General features: G+C 44.4%; 1 protein-coding gene across 1 annotated transcript in view; it reads right to left on the bottom strand.

Moving 5' to 3' along the window:
- NT5E (5'-nucleotidase ecto) overlaps positions 1 to 16,670 on the bottom strand; it is a 45,210-nt gene extending 28,540 nt beyond the window's left edge. The window contains exon 1 of the mRNA XM_033234512.1: positions 16,137 to 16,670. Coding sequence (XP_033090403.1) covers positions 16,137 to 16,475 — 339 coding nt within the window. The 5' untranslated portion in view covers positions 16,476 to 16,670. The remainder of the gene's footprint in view (positions 1 to 16,136) is intronic.
- Between the last annotated feature and the right edge of the window lie 2,197 nt (positions 16,671 to 18,867).

Here is an 18,867-nt window from a genome sequence, read left to right as displayed (position 1 = left end):
CTGACTTAGTACTTAAACCAGCAGATCTCAGACTTTCTAAATACCACATCCAGTTTCATTTTACTTTGTGGGTCATCTAGGAACAGGCATGAAGTGCTGGCTGGTGACCCGTCCATTTAAATGAGGGCCCCGTGCGCTCTCTTACAGCCTCACCCTCTTCCTTCCTTGCTCATTCCACATTCTGTAATGGCATATTAGCAGGGTCTTTCTTTTACATCAGTCTCCTGACTATATGAGTGCTCCTGGGCCACCGGGACCTGCCATCTCTCCTGCTCAGTGCTGTCCCCCTCTTTGGCACACAGGCATTCACTGAGTACCTGTGCCTCCAAGGGTTGTATATACATCCTCACGTGAATGTGTTTATGCAGAGAAAGCAGCACAATGTCTTTACAGTCCTACATTCTTGTCTCCCCTATTAAATTCAGAATTTTGAAATTTGCCTTTTCCCCCATCTCTGATGATCTACCCATTTTTACCTCTTCCTGTTATGTAATTAATTTTCCTCTTAAAAGCTGATCTGGTCTTACATGTTCTTGCAGGCTTGGGTAATTGTTATTTTTTCCTTCTATTCTTAGAATGGTATGATTTTTTCCTATGGTGAAATAAGTCTCCCTTGTTACAGTACGATAACTCTCTGGCTTAACTATAAAATTATTTTGTTTTTAATGAATGTTTCTACAGTTCTTCAAGAAAGACTATCCAACTTGTTAGCCACCTTGCAGTTTAACAGCAACATTATATTCCCAGCACTTGGCAATAGCTGAAGTTACAGTTTTCCTTTATTTGTTTGATGCCTTCTCCACCTCTCCATCCTAACTTGAGCCTAATCCCCTTGAAAGTAGTGACTTTGACTGGCTTTTCATCTCTCTTGCCCCATGGGGAGAGGAGTCCCTGATTCATGGTGCTCAATGTGGTGGGATGGACTGAGTAAATGACCTCATTCCTACTCATACCTTCAACTGTAAACTGAAAATCTCCAGCCCTGACTTTTCTCCTGACATCTAGATCTGTATGTCAACTGCCATGTGTCATTTCCTCCCAATGTCTCAAATGTGCCCCAAGCTTACCAGGCGCAAAGCCTCTTCCCTGTGACTCACTGTCTTGGCCCAAGATGCTACCATATACCCAGTCAATAAAGCCAGAAACCCTGGGGCGGTGGAGTCCTGCCCTCTCCCCTCTCCTTCACTGTCACTTCCTCTGGCATCCCTCTCCCTTACCTAAATGCTGCAGTTTCCATTCACCTATCGTTGCTGCCTTAGTGTGCTCCTGGATTACCACAGCCTCCTAGTTGGGTTTCCAGCTATTCTTGTTTCTTTCGCTAAACCATTCTTTATATTGCTGACAGAAAAATCTTTCTCAAATGCAAACCTGACCTTGGCAATCTCCACCTTAGGTCTCTACAGAGGTACAGCCTTTATGATAGAAGTAAACACCCTAAGCAGCGCCCATGGGGCTCTTAGGGATCTGGTTTTGCCTTCCCCTCCAGCCTCATTCCTGATACCTACCCCATAAAGTATGAGGAAACAAGGCAGGGGTAGCTCCCTCCCAGGCTCCTCCCACTCCTCAGCAGTGACCCAGGGCACATCTCAGAACTGCAGTTTTCTCTGGAAAGGCAGTGAATGAATGAAATAAAAGCAGTTAAGGAAATGAGCCAGCATTGAGTCAGCACTTGCCACATGCCAACATCATGGAAAGTGAGTATGTACAGAGTACAGAAAATCTGATTTCATGCTGTGAGGGTGGTACTCTTATTGCGCTCATTTTACTGATGAGAAAATCTGAGATCTAGAGAAGTTAAATGAATTGTTGCAGATCACACAATTTGTAGGTGGGAGCTGGGACTAGAACCACTTCTGTTTGATTCCAAAGTTCTTAACCTCTGTGCTTGGTTGTACATTTGCATAAAGCCTAGCACATACAAAACGCTAAAACAAAAAACAAACAAAAAAATTCCTAACTACTTGCAAAGCAAATGTATCCCTCGCACTATCACAGTGCAAGTAGTTAGTACTACCATGGCAGGGATTCACTGTTGAATGAATAAATTAATGAACAAAGGAATTACTAACAAGTTTCTTTCTTCTATACGTAGCTAACTTTTCCACAGAAATTAATGCAGACAAATTCCTTTGTAAATATTTATTTTCTTTAGAAACTCGTATTTTCATTTGCCACCTTGACTTCCTTCTACCAGTTTTTCTTCTATTGCACTTAGGAGAACTCAGTGATTCCTAAACTCTTCAGGATCATACTACTCACCTCAGTACACCAAGTTCTAACCACACTGAGGTATACTGCAGGCACTCAAAAAATCTTGTAAATACATTGACCTAGTTAATTCATTTCTGTTATTTTTGATGAATAACATGAAAACATCTAAGGAAAAGACTGCCTAAGAGAAGAACGCAGAGCAGTGAAATATAGACGATCATAACAGAGCAGATAATCTTACTTAGTGCTTTCTTTGGTCCTCTCTGAACATTCCCATGAACTTTCCTTATGTGTTCCTGTACATTTTTTGTAGCTAAACTGTTACTTGCCACTTATTGTTTAACCATCAGTTTAGGCATTTGATTTCCATGACCCTAAGTCATATCTTTTTTTTATTTGTATAAATGTATGGGGTACCTAAATCATGTTCTGATGCTCTTTCTCTCTTGTTCTGTTGCCTTCCAAACATTTCATTACTAAGATTGAGCTCATTCATTCATGAACCCTAGACCTTCCTTAATTCTAGCCCTATGACATCTTGTACGTGTTTACTAAAAACATTAAACTTCACCAAATGCACTTTTCTGTAATTTAAGAGAGCAAAGCCCGGCGAAGTGATCTTCAGTATCTCCAACAGCAAAATCATAGAAACATAATGTGAGCATCTGGCCCACCCCCAGCTTCTCACCCCCACCGCTTTCTTTATGTAGAAGAAAGCCTAAAACACTATTTTTTAAAAAAGAATTGATGGTCTTGCATGAAAGAAACTTTCCACACTCACACAGAACAATTAGCAAACCCTCAAAAAATGGTTTCATTCACAAACAAGTGCCAGTAAGATAGTAGCAGAAATATAAAGGTAACTTATAAATTAAAACACAGAAATGAAAACAAGAAAACCTGGGCAATTGTCCAGAGAGGGCTACTGGAGTGCCAGGCTGTGAACTGTGAAGCTGTTTGGCTAAGCTTTTCACCTGTTTCCAAGCAATTTGGTTTCGCTCACTTGACAACGAAGACATTGCTTAACTATTTTTTACCAAATTTGTTTCAAATCCTGACTTCCGAAAAGTTTTAATGGTTCACACACCAAATCATACCAAAATGGAGCCCATTTAAAAGAAGCAGGTAGAGTGAGTAGTTTTATTAATCGTTCAGTAAACATCTGCTGGGTACTGGTGCCAGAGCTCACCTGGTGTCACAGAGAACATAGAGTCAATCTGATGTGTGAACAGACAGCCACAGTGGATAGATGGTTAGAGATGTGTGTGCAAGGTACAGGTGATACACCAGAGACAGACGTCTGCAGTACAGGTGTTATGGAGAGACCTCAAAGATGTCACACCTTGAACTGTGTCATAAGCAGCTCATGGCATCCGGCTGATTTGGTGCTCCTGGAACTGAGGGCACCTGAAAATCTGGCAGAAAAAAAAAAAAAATGATGCAGCTAAGAGCATCTCTGGGAGATCAGGGAGGGTCTGTATGGTGTCCAAGGAGTCAGGGCTCTCATTTTGAGGGAAGTGGGAAGCCTTGAAGAGAAAGTAGGGCTGGAGGCAGTCGGGGGTGCTTGGAAAGCTCAGTCTGGTGGCCTGCAGTGAATGGACGGGAGCTGTGTGAGCCTGGTGGTCAAGAGACTGGCAGGAAGAGACCTCTCCCGCAGGGGTGAGGTGACGTGGCAAGTGGGACAGTGGGAATGTGGTGGGGAGGTGACACTGAGGGGACAGTGCAGGAGTGGAAGCCACAGGAATTTTCAGCTGGCTAGGCATGAGGGCATGGGCAGGAGAGAGGATGGGGCTTCTGGTGTTTCACTGTTCCTCCGTGCATTTCCAACAGGAACCATACGCATCCTCCCAAGCGTCTCACGCACAACGTCACTGGAGCTAAGCGCCCTTCTCTGCTGGTGGTTGGCCTGGCAGGATAGGGAGGAGTGGGGAGCTAAGGGGAGATTGGGGGCAGAAGAAGCAGTTACCCCGAAATCTCTCTAGACAACTCCACAAAGCGTCTCTTGAAACAAGAGAAGAGAGAGGGGTGCCAGGCCTCTACCCCACCTGTCCCCTCCCATCTCCCAGTGTCTTAACCCACTTTGCCTGGTTTCAAGCTGGGTGGGACCGAAATGGGGGTAGGCTTTGGAAAAAGCCTAACTAACTGTTAACTCTTGGAATCAAAATTCTGCTGCAGGTTGAGGCAAACTAACCAACGATGCTGTACCAGGGGCTCGTCAGAGCTGGGTCATGGTGATCTCCTCACAGCTTTATATATCTGGAGACACTCATTTCCCAGTTAAGAAAGCAGCCTCTGTCTCAGGTGCAACCCAACTGCCTCTTGGCCTGTCAGGCTTTTTCAGCCTTCAGGGCTTTGTGGCTTGCTTGCTTTTTGTGGCTCAATTTCCTGCTAAAGTTTTCACTGTGGCTATTGTGTTCATTTGTCAGAGGCTTTCAAAACAGAAGTCTTTACTATTTTGGTACCCCAGGACAGAAAGACTGTGTTTTGTAACCTTTTTTTTTTCCATTACAACACACATAGAAAATGATGAGACTTGTACAGAATTCATGGTCACATGGAGGGGTCTGCCAGGGACAACTGGACAAGGGGCTGAAGGACCAAAAACTCCAGCCTCAGGATTTAACTCTGTCTCTTTCCCCCTTCCTCCAATTATTTATTTGTTCATTCATTCAGTAAATATTTACCAAATATTTCTCCTGTGTTAGATACATTTTAAATGGTTATAGGGATCAATTAACGTATATTATTTAATTATTTAATAACAGGGAGAGGGACTGCTTTGATCAATCAATTCTAACTGGGGAGATCAGGAAGTGGGAGATTTCTCTATAAAAATAAACTGTTCCAGAATAATAAGAGGCCTTCAGGGAAGACTGCTGGATGTCCACTGACCTCTGTGTTTCTTCCTGCAGACAATGTAGACCAAGGTCCTGCAGGCCAGGATCAAGTCTGAGGCCTCCACCCTGGTTCCTGTGTTAGCCAACATCTCTGACCTGCTCTCACACCATGTGTTTTCATTCCTCTTGCTCTCACCCCAGGAGTGTTCTCATTATTTCTTTCATTCACCTATTTACTCAATACCAACAGGAGCATTCATTTACAGGTGAAAAGAGTAAATGGAGAAGTGGCAGCGCTTCCTTGGAAGAGCTTTGGGAAAAAAACATGGAAGTTGGCACATGGCCTCAGGACAGTGTGGTCAGGCAGCGGAGTTTCAGTGTGGTTGCTAAATTCAGTTGCAGATTCCATCCACATTGTGTGTGGGTGAAATGTGATAAAGAGAAAAGTCAGAAGGATTCTTCCCTCTTTATTTAAAAGTATTACCTGTACCATTTGTTACTTGCTAAAGATATATTTTACTGTTGTGAAAAACCAATAAACAGATTCCATGCTTATTATTAGTACAAGGATGGAAAATAATTTTTTTTTTTTTTTTTTTTTTGAGACGAAATCTTGCTCTGTCGCCCAGACTGGAGTGCAGTGGCGCAATCTCGGCTCACTGCAAGCTCCGCCTCCCGAGTTCGCGCCATTCTCCTGCCTCAGCCTCCCCAGCAGCTGGGACTATAGGGGCCTGCCACCACGCCCGGCTAATTTTTTGTATTTTTGGTAGAGATGGAGTTTCACCGTGTTAGCCAGGATGGTCTCAATCTCCTGACCTCGTGATCCACTTGCCTCAGCCTGGAAAATAATTTTATCTTGAGTGCCATCTGTAGTTGATTGACAGTAACTCCTTGCAGTATGGGGATAAGGAGGATTCTGAGGCTCAGTCGAAACACAGTGGGAAAGGCTGACTAAATCAATTGACTTCTCTCTTCTTAGGGCCAAGTTTTTCTTAGCATCTGCCATGGACAGGATAAGGGGTAGGGGAGGGTCACATAATGATATCATGCATTTGTTTGCATTTCAACTTGGGTGAGTACCCATTTAATTTAGTTTCCAAGAGATGATAATTGAATGTTATTTTGAATTCTTTTTAGCATATGAATAGAGATATTATTACTTCATAATTACCTGAAGTAATTTCCAAATAAGGTCATCATATATCCCCAAAGGGAAGGTAGTTTTTGGCTTGTATAGAGAATTCATGTGAATTACAAGCCAGACTTTATACACAAACTTTCTCTCATGCCTAACTAATTGCAAGGTATTTTTAATAATCAAAACAAGAAACTTGGATTCAGAATATCTTCATTCTTTGATCTTTGATTCATATGACCTTCTGGGTCTTATTCTTAGTGAACACGGTTTACCCAAAGCCACTAGACTTTTATAAGCTATCCACATCAAATGTAAATATTGACAATTACCCCCAGAAGGTGTTAAAAATACCAGACTGTATCCCACAGGGTTCATTTAACAATAACAACAGGATTTTGAGTCACAGAAGAATAAAATCTCCTTTGGTTCGTCACATTTTCATTTGGTTTTGGCTTTAAACATCAGGCAAAATTCCAGGTATTTGGGAGTAAAAAATACTGGGCTGGGCTAGGCTAGGGAATGGAAACTAGAGGGATGAGGCAGTAAAAATGTTCCGAGTGACGACAAGAGGCTGAAACAAGGAAATGTTAGACGGTAGAACAAAGGAAAGGGGAGTTTCTGTAAAAGCAGTGCCGAATGCATGATGCAGAAGAAAAGAATGCTTTTAATCCACATAAATACATTTTAATAATGTCAAAAAGCCATTTGTCAGAGGTGTGCAGCACATTTATTTAGCTAGTCACTTACACACTAGCTCATTTGTTAAGGGCTGAAGTTGCAGGAAGCCCTATAATTGAAGAGCTAAAGAGACAGCCTGAGCTAGGCATGGTGGCTCACGCCTGTAATCCCAGCGTTTTGGGAGGCTGAGAAGGGATGATCACTTGAGCCCAGGAGTTTGAGACCAGCCTAGGCAACATTGGGAGACTCTCTCTCTCTTTCTCTCTTTTTTTTTTTTTAATGAAAGACAGCCTGATTTATTATACGACGGGGCTCAGTTGCCAATCACCAGCATCATCCAGGGAGGATTACAAATTACATTTGGTTTGGTTGATAGGTTTCTGGCATTGTTGCTCACTTCTGCTGTTGGATTGGCTTCCATCCCTGCAGTCCTGGGCCAGGGAATGTTGGCCACAGCAGGTAAATGCGGCATCCCACTGAATGGCAGGAAACACCCTGGGGCTCAACCCAGCTGCACCTAGGTTTGGTTGTTGAAAGAATGCATGAATAACAAGTACCGAATAGACAGCACTCTACTTGTATGGGGAGGCGGGATGTATAAACTCTCCATACATGCAAAATAGGCACATCAACATTCAGAATTAACTGCCCAACTAATTGAGGTCCAGGAAGGTTCAACTGTATCTCTGAGGGGCTAGAGGGCTCCAGCTAATATTTGGATTATATATAGGACTAATTATTCAAGTGAGGGAAAAGAAGTGTCAAAAGAATATTCAAATTCTGGTTATGTGACTGAGGAAAATAAACACAAAATACAGAGCATTCAGATGTATTTGTGAGTGATGTACAGAAAGCTGCCAATATGATGTTGATTCATTTGGTTCTCTCCAATTTTCAGTTAAGAAAACAACAAAGGCTATTAATAGTACAAGGACAAGATGAGCTGAGAAACTACCTTTGCTTCCTCCCTCCCCTGCCTGAGGCTGGTCATCCAGCCCCTCTCTGCTCTGGAGTTTAGGCTGGAAAAGAGGAAGCAGAGGCCTGAGGCCACATCCCCAGGATGGGAGTGGGGCTGTTCCTGTCTCTAAGGCTTGGGGATCCACAACCCCCTAGACATTCACAATTTCTGACACCTGAGCTTTAGGAATAATTACTTTTGTTGTTGTTGTTGCCTTTTTAAAAGTGTCATTGCAAACAGGATCTCTCTTTCAAGCTTCCCAAACTGGTATTGCTAATTTGTCTTTCCCAAGAAAGGCTTCCTGATCAAAGATAAAGTAATTCTGACAGTTTCCTTTAACATGAGAGTCCTTGTAAGCACTTGTCTGTCTCCTTAGAGACAAGTTTTTAGGGGAGGAGAAGAAACATGCTCACTGCTGATTTAGGCATTGATGCTAAATATGAGGGTCTGATGTGTCTTCTTCTATAGACCAGATCTTTAGCTCAAGAATCCCCATGCATGGGCGTTAGAATTTCAGTCACTTTTGCTTTTCTCTGTTTAACCTCTCTCCTTTATAGATCTTACCCAGCCCCTCTATGTGGTTAAGAGGAACTTGAATGGCCATTACCCACTCTGCTATTTTCTGAACAGTAATTTTCACCCTAGCAGGTCCAGACTGCTATCCTCAGCACTTAGCAGAGAGCCTGGCATGTGGTAATGCTGAATGAAGATTTGCGAACTGAATGAATAAATGAGCTCCAAAGACTCAGGCTCAAAACTGGGCTCATGCTCCTCCCATTCCCCAGGCCATCATTTCTGTTACTACCAGAGTAACATCCCGTGAGCGTCCTGGAAACCTCTTCACCTGTAAAACGGTGGCCAACTGGAAGCACCTGAACGATCTATGCTATCTCTCCACAAGGAAATAGCTGCCAATAAATAAATAAATAAATAAATAACTGTGAAGGAGAAATTAGAGAGTTGTCATGCAAACTTAGACTTGTCCAGAGACAACCAAGTAATGTGGGCAGATTAGAAGCAAGAGAGAGGGGTGGGGAGGAGCTGAGGTGCTGAGAAGTAACATGTGATAGACCACCCTCTCCAATTCCCCCATTTTATAGATAAGGAAACCACTGCCAAACTCACACAGCTAATAAGTAGAAGAGCCAAGAAGTAAAACCTGGGTATTCTGACGTCCCATACAAATCTCTTTCCACTGCTCCTGTCTGCTGAAGCCTTATACAGTCCAGTGGTGCCCAGTAAGTCCAGGAAAAGTCTTCAGATTGCATTTCAGGGCTTGCGATAGCAAGCCTCAGCTGTCAGCGGCAAGCCGAAGTAGAAGAATCCAGCCGCTGTGTAGGAGCATTAAAACCCGCTGACTCTCCCATTGCCTTGTGCTTGAACCCTCATAATCATCTTTTGATTACACCCTCTCTTGAGCCGCCCCTGCCAAGAGAAGGCGAGTACAGCCAGCACTTACTGTGGACTGGCCCTGTGCTAAGCACATTATATGCACTACTATCTCTTCTAAACCCCACAGCACCCTAGGTGTGGGGACATCAATCACATACCTCACACATGTGGAAATGGAGGCTTCATGAGATTAGATAACCTGCTCCCAGTCCATAGATTCTAAGTGGTAGGAAGGGGACTTGATCCCAGTCTCACCCCCACGTTTACTCTCTTAGCCTTATACCTACCAGACAGCCTGCCTTTTGCAACTGGTTCCTGTGGATTTGGCCTCCCCAATTACCAGAGTTTAGGCGTTATCATCTCATACTTGGACTGCTGCCTGGCCTCTTTCCTCACCCTCTTCTCTCCTGTCTTCTCCCACCCATCCATTTCTACTCATCTTCCAAAACTGTGATTTGCCTATGTAGCTGGGAGGGTTTTTCCTCACATCAATCAATTTCCTAGTTCTGTGTGGACACCAACTTGGTGTCCAACAATTCAAATGAATTCTGACACTCTCTACCTGGACTTAGCATCAGATCCCACAAGTGAGAAGGCTCAAATGCACAAGACTGCCCCCACTTCAGACACCAGTCGAGAGTCCTGGGCCACCTGTATTCCCAACCAACTAGTTATAAAGTGGAGGTTGCCGTGACCCTATCCTTAGGATTGATAATTGGCTAGAACAATTCACAGAACTTGGAAAGCACTTTACTCACCATTACTGGCTTATTACAAAGCATACGACTAGGGAACAAGCAAGTGAAGAGATGCACAGGGCAAGGCATGGGAGTGGATGGGTGGAGCTTCCATGCCCACTCGTGCGCACCACCTTCCCAGCACCTCAATATGTTCACCAACTTGGAAGCTCTCTGAATCTGGTTGTTTAGGGGTCTTCATGAAAGTTTATCATGAAGGCATGATTGATTAATTCATTGACCATTGGAGACTGAACTCAATCTCTAGCCCATCTCCCCTCTCTAGAGGTGGGGGAGGCAGGGCTGAAAGTTCTAACCCTCTAGTCATAAATTAGTCTTTCTGGTGACCAGCTCCCTTCCTGAAGCTATCTAGGGGTCCCCAGTCATCGATCATCTCATTAGCATGCAAAAGCACACACACACACACCACACACACACACACAAACTGCTTTTTGTCTCTACTGTCACACTTAACACAGAACACGTCTGTGACCAGATGTGTGTGGGATTTCCCCCACACACCAAGCAATTCTCCAGAAAACACAAACTGAGTGTCCTATAATTGAATTCAATTCTGATACTATCTCAAGACACTGTCAGATCCCATAGGTTAAGGGCTCAGTTCTACAAGACTGTCCTGACTTCAGGCTGATCACAAGCCTGAGGTTGTGCTTCTGGCTGAATGGCTATAAATCAGAGATTTCCATTACTCCCTCCATGGCTTCAATTAACTTGCTAGGACAGTTCACAGAACTCACTCATTAGTTTATTATAAAGGCTACTACAAAGGATATAGATGGACAGCCAAGTGAAGAATGGATAGACCAAGGTATGGGGGCAACGTGGAGCTTTCATGCCCTCCTTGGTTGTGCACCCTCCAGGAACCTCCACATGCTTAGCAACCAAAAAGCTCCTCACATCTTGTTCAAGAGTTTTTGTAGAGCTGAATCTCCAGTCCCACCCTCCTTTCCTGGACTTTGGTGGGTGGGACTGAAAGTTCCAACTATTTGATCCCCTAATCCCTTGGACTTGCTGGTGACTGGCTCTATCTTGAAGCTATCTAGGGACCTCACCCTAAGTCTGCAGGAGTATAAACCCAAATATTATCATGGGGTTATTATGAATCACAAAGGACGTTTCTTTTTTTTTCTTTTTTTGAGACGGAGTCTTGCTCTGTCCCCGGGGCTGGAGTGCAGTGGCCAGATCTCAGCTCACTGCAAGCTCCGCCTCCCGGGTTCCCGCCATTCTCCTGCCTCAGCCTCCGGTGTAGCTGGGACTACAGGCGCCCGCCACCTCGCCTGGCTAGATTTTTGTATTTTTTAGTAGAGACGGGGTTTCACCGTGTTAGCCAGGATGGTCTCGATCTCCTGACCTCGTGATCCGCCCGTCTCGGCCTCCCATAGTGCTGGGATTACAGGCTTGAGCCACTGCGCCCGGCCAGGACGTTTCTATTACTTAGGAAATTTCTAGGGTTTTAGGAGCTCTGCAACAGGTACTGGGGACAAGGACCAAATATTTATTTTTTATTATACCACAGTTGTCTTCTACTCAGAAACCACATGGTTGCCCATGGCAACATAGCTCAAACTTCTCAGGTGTTCGTTAGAGTTTACACAACCTCTTCTGCCATGATTCCTGCTACTTTACTTCGGTCCGACCTGGTCCATTGTGTAGATTCCTGCCTCTACGCCTTTGCCCCATCCTCCTGTCCCTTCACTGAATCAAAACATTTCACTGTAGGGCTCCAGTTGTTCAGATATGTATGGGACCTCAGAGGTAAGCTGGTTCAAACTTCTATTTTATAGATGAGGAACTGGTGATGCTGAGAAGTGAATTGCATAGCCACAGATTGTAGATTTATCTCTTAAAAGGCAGAAAGAATCGTAGTGATCTCTGAATTTCCAGTGAGGAGGGTTAAAGGTGATAAGCTTTAAATTAGCAAACTATTAGGTGAACTTTCAAAACACAAATCACAAGGAAAAAAAGATTAATTCAATTACAACAAATGAAGAATTTCTGTTCAATGAAAGACACCATGGACAAAATTAATAGACCTAACATCATTATAATATGTTTGCAATCTCAAAAATTGATCACGGATCAAAACCTATAATTCCTGAAAGTCAAAAAATATAAAACTAACCCAATTTAAAAAATACCAAAGAATATGAATAAGCAATTAGGGAAGAAGAAACTTAAAAAGTTAACAAACATATAAAAAAAGTCCAAACTCACTAGTTATTAGAAAAGTACATAATAAAGCAGCAATGTGTATTTTACACCTACAATAAAGCTGGATACTGCCATGACATATAGGAAAAATATGGAAGTTTACATGTCCTGTTTGGGAATGGGAGTAGGTGGAAGAGAATGGAGGGTACCAGTCATTGAGGAAAGCAGTCTGGTAGTACTCAAAGTATGCCCTGTGGCCAGCAATTCTGCTCCTGGGTAGAAATCCTCTGGTGAGACCATCCAGGAAGATATTTGGAGCAGCATTATTTGTGGAGGCAGGGTGTTAGGCGCCATCTCCAAACCCATCAGCCAGGGAGCAGATGGGTAAAATACGTGGAGGTGGGTAAAATACACAGAGCACAATTCACAGTGGTGTGTAGGTACAAGTGCATCTAGGGCAACATGGACAAATCATAAAAACAACAAGTTCAGGACAAAAGTAAGAAACAGAAAGGGTTAAATAACAGGGCTAGGTATGCAATTATAAAATATAAGCACATAAAGGTTTTGCAAGTGCATGTAGAAACAAAACTATATGCAGTCGTCAAACACATTAGAATGTTGTCTATGTGGGAGGTGGAGGGTAGCGAACAAAGGGCCATTCTACCTGACTAACCTGTCCCCTGGGTGAGTTCCCACCCTGGCTGTTGCCTCCCCCATTTAGGAGCAATTGGCTAGGGTTAAGGCTGCAGCCTTATGGGCAGGAAGTGGGTTCAGCAGCCAGGGCCTCAGAAGCGGAGCCAAGTGGAGAAAAGGCACACTTCTAGGGGACCCTAGAGACCTGCTCAAAGCTACCTTCCCCACAGCCTGTCTTGATGGTGAGAATCTCACCTCGGCAGGTGGATACCTTCAGTTTTGTGCTGTGGGGAGATTTCATAAGTCTGCTCAATGAGTAAATATAACAAAAATAGTTTAGGCAATGATACTTAGGTAAGATTGCGGAGGGGAGGCAGGTGGTAGACTGCCAGGCTGTGAGAACCAGATAAGCTGATGCACAACCCAAACCTTCCCTTCCTCACAATTCCCCTCCTCCCCATCCAGGGCACATGAAACTAACTTTCAGTGAGCACTTACTATTAATATAAATCAGCAGGGGTTATCTCATGCATTCCTCACAAACCTCTGCAAGTTGGGGGTTATCACTGCTATTTTACAGCTAAGGAACATGAAGTTCAGAGAAAGTAACCAGGCCAAGCGCATACTGTCAGTGCTTCCACGCTGTCTTCCTCGTGCCTCAGGGGACAACAGTCCTTCCACTGAGACAGCTACACTAACTGGCGAGTTTTGCCATCCTCTTCCCAGTTTTCTGCCTACTAGTGGGTCCAGGGGGTCTCCAGGATTGCCCTGGGGCCTCTACAGCAATCAGGATTACTCCAGTAGTTCTAGAAAGTGTACACCCCCTTGGAAGTTCCTGCTCGAGGGGACTCCTGTGTTTTAGCTGGATTCTAGGAAATTCCTCTTCGTCCTCCATATGCTCCAGTCCTTTTATGTGGCTCCTTTGAACCAGGTCCAGTCTCCAGGAAACTGGAGATGCCCCTCCACAACTGTTTTCCACCCTGATTTGAATCCCCAGTGTCCTAGGAATCAATATGCGGTGAGTGGTTATGGTGGAGGAACGTTTATACCACAATAGCAATAAATTCTCTGAGGGTTAGTATAATATAAACAATGGACAGTGAAACATCTGTGCAATACGGGAGTACAGCAGAGCTTTAGCACATGCTTTAGCACTACAGAACTAGGATTTTATGCTGGTCAAATCATGTCTGACAAACCCCCAAACTGCATAGGGTAAGTCCTGAGAACACAGCCATCTAACCTTGCCATTTGATCTGCTCCCAATCTTAACCCCCTGCCAACATTATGTAAGTAGCCTATTTTTCCTCAGAACCCAATTCAATTATCTTGAGCAAAATTTGAAAGAAAGTAATTTCATGCAACAAAAAGGATTTTGAACATCCATAGAAGAGATAGGCTGTAACTTACAGCAGTTTATTCAGGCCTCACGTAGATGTCCTGTCATAAACATTTGATACCATGATTAATACTAGGAGCTCAACTGGACTTACAAGCGGGAAATATTATTAGGGAAAACTAGAAATTCCTCATTCTTTTTTTTCCACTGAAAAGGGTTCACACAATTGTGGAGAAAAGAGTGTCACAAAAAGTAAAGTCTACAAAGCCGTGGTTTATGTGCAAAATAAAACAAACACATGTAAGTTTATTCTACCCTTCTGGGAGGAAGTGGAGACACAGGGTAGTAAAAATTCAATTCTATAAATATTTATTTTGTCATTACTGAGTGCAAAGTATCAGGGAAGTGTAGCTGTGGAATACCAATGCTTAAGAGACCACAGAGTTCTTGAAACCCACAATTCTTGTTCAAATCCAGATGCGGGTGAGCCCCACCTCATGAACTCTGAAGGCTGAAGGATCAGTGGGAATTTCTGCTGCTGAGTGTCCCTGATAAGGCCAGAAGCATCAGAATGGAGGGAGCTTTCTCCCCTTCTCTCATCTCATGAAAATGAGCTTTCTGGTTGTGGCAGGTGGGGGAGGGACCTTTAAAACCATACAGTGGTGCCCTCTTATCATCTTTTCCTGTCCTCGTTTCTCCAAGCTTCCAGAGGGGAAAATAAAACCAAACAAACCCCTCAGCATTGTGCTCTCCTGACCTCTAAGCTCTTCTCATATGAAGTGTACTGTTAGCTTTCTGTATCCCAGCCTGATCACACTTCCCTTTCCCTTCCACGCTTGTGGACTTCACAGATTTCTCTGGACCTTTCTCTGGAGATTTCTCTGTTCTTCCTCTTCCAAAGCTCTTAGGTTTTCTTCTCCCAAGTTTCTCCACAGTCTTGCTGAATCCCTTTACTCAAGGCTTTTACACAGGTTAAATTTGGGTGGTGGTTTGATTTTTTTTTTTTTTAACCACCATATATACATCTTGGTTGTACTTATTTATTACTATGCAAGCCCCTCTGCTCCTTTTCTAGAATTTAGTGCAACAAAAAAGGCATTACCTTTAGCAGAACACTGGGGACTTTGAACTAAACTTTTACATATGTTTTAAGTTAAGCCCATTATCTCTTAAGCTGGACTCTTCCTAAATCTCTGCTGCCAAACCTACTTTATTGAAATCCTTTGAAACCCAAGTGTTTCCACATTTTGGCTCTCTCTGAAGTTTCTTTCTTTTCTTTCTTTTTTCTTTCTTTCCTTTTCTTAACCCTATATTATCGTGTCTGGTAATAATAACATTTATAGACACCACACTATGTGTCTGGTAATAATATAGAGACCACACTATGTGTACTATGTACAATTATGATCCTTATTTTTATAGAGGATAGAACTGAGGCAAGAAAGAGTAAATAACTTGCTCAAGGTCACATAGAAGGTAGTCAAACAGAGAATCTACCCCAAAGCTGTAAGCTTAATTATGCTCAAGCTCCAGGGTCAAAGGGATCTGCTGTCCATTCTTATCACGTCTCCCTTTTTGGGGGGATGGTGCCTGATAATTTATTCAGCTTCTTTGACGCTGTTTCCTTTTCAATAAGATTGAGATAAAGCATTTTTCGAAAGATCTAGATTGAGATAAAGCATTCTTTGAAAGACCTAGCAGTAAATGAGAGCAGCGTGAGGGACCTCATTCGGTCCCTAGCACTGGATAACTGTCAGTGCTTCTACGCACCCCACCTGAAGACCCTCGCAGGCAGGAGAGGGTCCTGCCCCTCTAAATATTCCCATCTCATAGTGGGGGCACAATAACATCCGTTTAAGAAGAATCGTCCAAGGGACTTCTATGTATCCAGCTGGCACACTGGCTGGAGTCTCACTTTATCCCCACATCTCTCCGCGCCCTGGTCCTACGCTTGCCACACTCTGCCATCCGCTGCTTCTCCAGCCCGGCTCCTCTCTCAGTCCGGGACTATTATCCCGGGCGCGGGCTCGGGTCTTACCATGGCATCGTAGCGCAGGGCGTTCATGAAGTGCGCCACCTCGGCACCCTTGTACACGGTGAACCAGATGGTGCCCTGGTACTGGTCGCCGGCGTCCAGCAGCAGCACGTTGGGTTCGGCGCGTCGGATCTGCTGCACCTTGGTGAAGAGCCGAGCCACACCACCCATGCAGCGGCTGGCGTTGACGCACTTGCTGGAGTCCTCGCTGGTCTGCTCCAGCCGGCTGTGCACGTCGTTGGTGTGCAGAATCGTGAGCTCCCAGGCGCCGGCCGCAGACCACAGCAACGCGCCGACGGCGAGGAATAGCGTCGCGGGCGCCGGCGCGGCTCGGGGACACATAGCTGTGGCGCGTGAACTGGGTGCGAAAGCGGGCGAGCGGGGCGAGTGCCGTCGAGTAGGGGCGAGCAGCTAGGGCCGGGGCTCTGCGTCCTGGCCAGAGGGGCGGGGCGCAGGTCAGGGCTGGGGCGTGTCCTTCTTCAGCCTGGAGGCCGGCTTGGCTGCCAGGCGCAAACTCGCGACGTCACCCGATCCGACCCTGGCACCCGGAGAGGCCCTGGCGCGGCTGTCGGCTGGCACCCGCTCACAGCAGGAAGAGTGGGGAGGTTGTTCCCGGCGGCGAGCGGGCACTGGCCGCATCCCGGCCGGACCAGGGAGCCTGGGTGCGGGCAGTTCGGCTGCTGGTGCGCTGCTCGTTCGGAGGCGAGAGGAAGGAATTGGAGGGTTCCACCCCGCGCGTGGGTCCTCGCTGAGTCTCGCCTCGTTCGAGGCACGGGTTTTTCTACAAGAGAAATGTTATGGATTGTGTTGGGTTTGTGGTTGAGCGAGCTCATCACTTCAAAGAACCAAAGAGGGAAGAGAGAGGGGACGGGAAGAAAGCTGAGCGAGCTGAGGGGCAGACAGGAGGAGTAAAGAAAGGCCGGGCAGAGGAGCTTCTTGCAGTTTCGGGCTGTGAGAGCTTCGGGCTCACTGAGATGTGACGCTTCCTATTGGGTTGAGAACACACGAAGTCTACGATGCTTAGACAAAAAAATCTCAGAAACTAAGAAATCATTCGAATCCAGTTCCTCGTTTATTCACGATTAAAACCTTAGTGATTAAACAGTGGCGACGCGTGGACAGCTCCTGGAAGCAAAAACACCATTGGGGTAAAATCCGACAGCTATCAGGACGGGAAGGGATGCTGCCCTTCGTTGCTTTTCTGGTCTTGTTTTTCTATTTGACTTACCTTTTTCTTTCTTTTCTTTCTTTTGTCGCGTGTGCTTTCGGTGTCATAGTGAAGTCATAGCCAAATACAATCTTAGGAAGATTTTCCTCTATGTTTTCTCCTAAGAGTTTTATAATTTAAAATCTTAGACCTTTAATCCATTTTGAGTTAATTTTCATATATGGTATGAGTCTAAATTTATTCTTTTGCATGTGGATATCCATTTTTTTTAGTACCATTTGTTGAAAAGACGTTCTGTGCCCTTTTTTAAGACACTGGCCTGAGGCTCGGAGATTGTAAATCATTTGCCAAGAAAGGCCATGCAGTTTGGGAGCAGCAGAGCCTGGGGCTACACAAGACCCTTGCTTCTGGGACACCCTCTAATGTCATGCTTTGCAACGTTTTGCTCTGTCCCTCTTTGAGCACCTGCTAGAAGCAGGTAAAAGAACTGGTAGTTTTACTGTTTTAACTTAAAAAGAAAGATTTTAGACTTACAGAAAAGTTGCAGAGGTAATAAAGGGAGTTCCCACATACCCATCACCCATATTGCCCTATGTTAACAGCTTATATAACCAATGAAACTAAAAAGTTAACAGCGATACAAAACTATTAACTGCATTACTGATTTTATTTTAATTTCACCAACTGTTCCACTAATGTCATTTTTCTGTGCCAGGATCCAATCCAGGATACCATATTGCAGTTAGTTTTCATGTGTTCGTAGCCTCCTCTAATCTGTGACAGTTTCTCAGTCAGTTGTCTTCAAAAACCTTGACACTTTTGAACGGTACTGGTTTCTCTATACTGTCCCTCAGTTTGGGTTTGTCTGATGTTTTCTCATGATTGTTCTGAATCTGTGGATGTTTAGGAAGAATGCTACAGAGATTACGTGCCTTTCTCATTGCCTGGTATCTGTGAGTACATGATATCAACATGACCTACCACTGATCACTGGGGAACTGCTCATTTGTTGTTTCTTGTCTGTTAAACCTAAGCCACTGCAATAGGTTCTGAAATTCCTGTCCCGGGGATGCTACCAGATTTCTGCTTCAATATCATTTCCATGCCATTTGTTTTCACATAGATCTAAAATGGCCTTTGATTGTTTATTGCACCAAGTTCAAGCTTCGCAAACTGGCCTTTTGAAGTCTCATTTTATCCAGCCAACTTTACCTTCCACTGTTCCTCATACATTCCCTCTGTCCTCATTTTTTTCTCTCCAAACCACCATTCCCAGTCTATCCTCAGGCCAAGGCCCAAGGTTCCTTTAATTTCTTGTTAAAGTGAACATGAAATTACTTTGACTCCTTCACACAGCAGTGAGTTTTTCTCTTTTCTAAATTTCTGGTCAGTTCCTTACAATCTCACTTTAATGTGGTTTTGCTTTTTTTTCTCCAGGTGTTTAATGTGTGTTTTTGGTCTTCTCTCCAAGTGATGGAAACAGAGTTGCTGCTTCAGTGGTAGTAGTACTTGGAATTCAAGTAACACTAACCTAAAATCTACTGTAGACCCAGTGGGCGATAGTAT

Source organism: Trachypithecus francoisi, unplaced genomic scaffold, assembly GCF_009764315.1.
Source record: "Trachypithecus francoisi isolate TF-2019V2 unplaced genomic scaffold, Tfra_2.0 Lachesis_group15, whole genome shotgun sequence".
NCBI lineage: Eukaryota > Metazoa > Chordata > Mammalia > Primates > Cercopithecidae > Trachypithecus > Trachypithecus francoisi.
The sequence above is the reverse complement of the archived record's forward strand: the minus strand, read 5'-3'. Positions and strand labels throughout refer to the sequence as shown.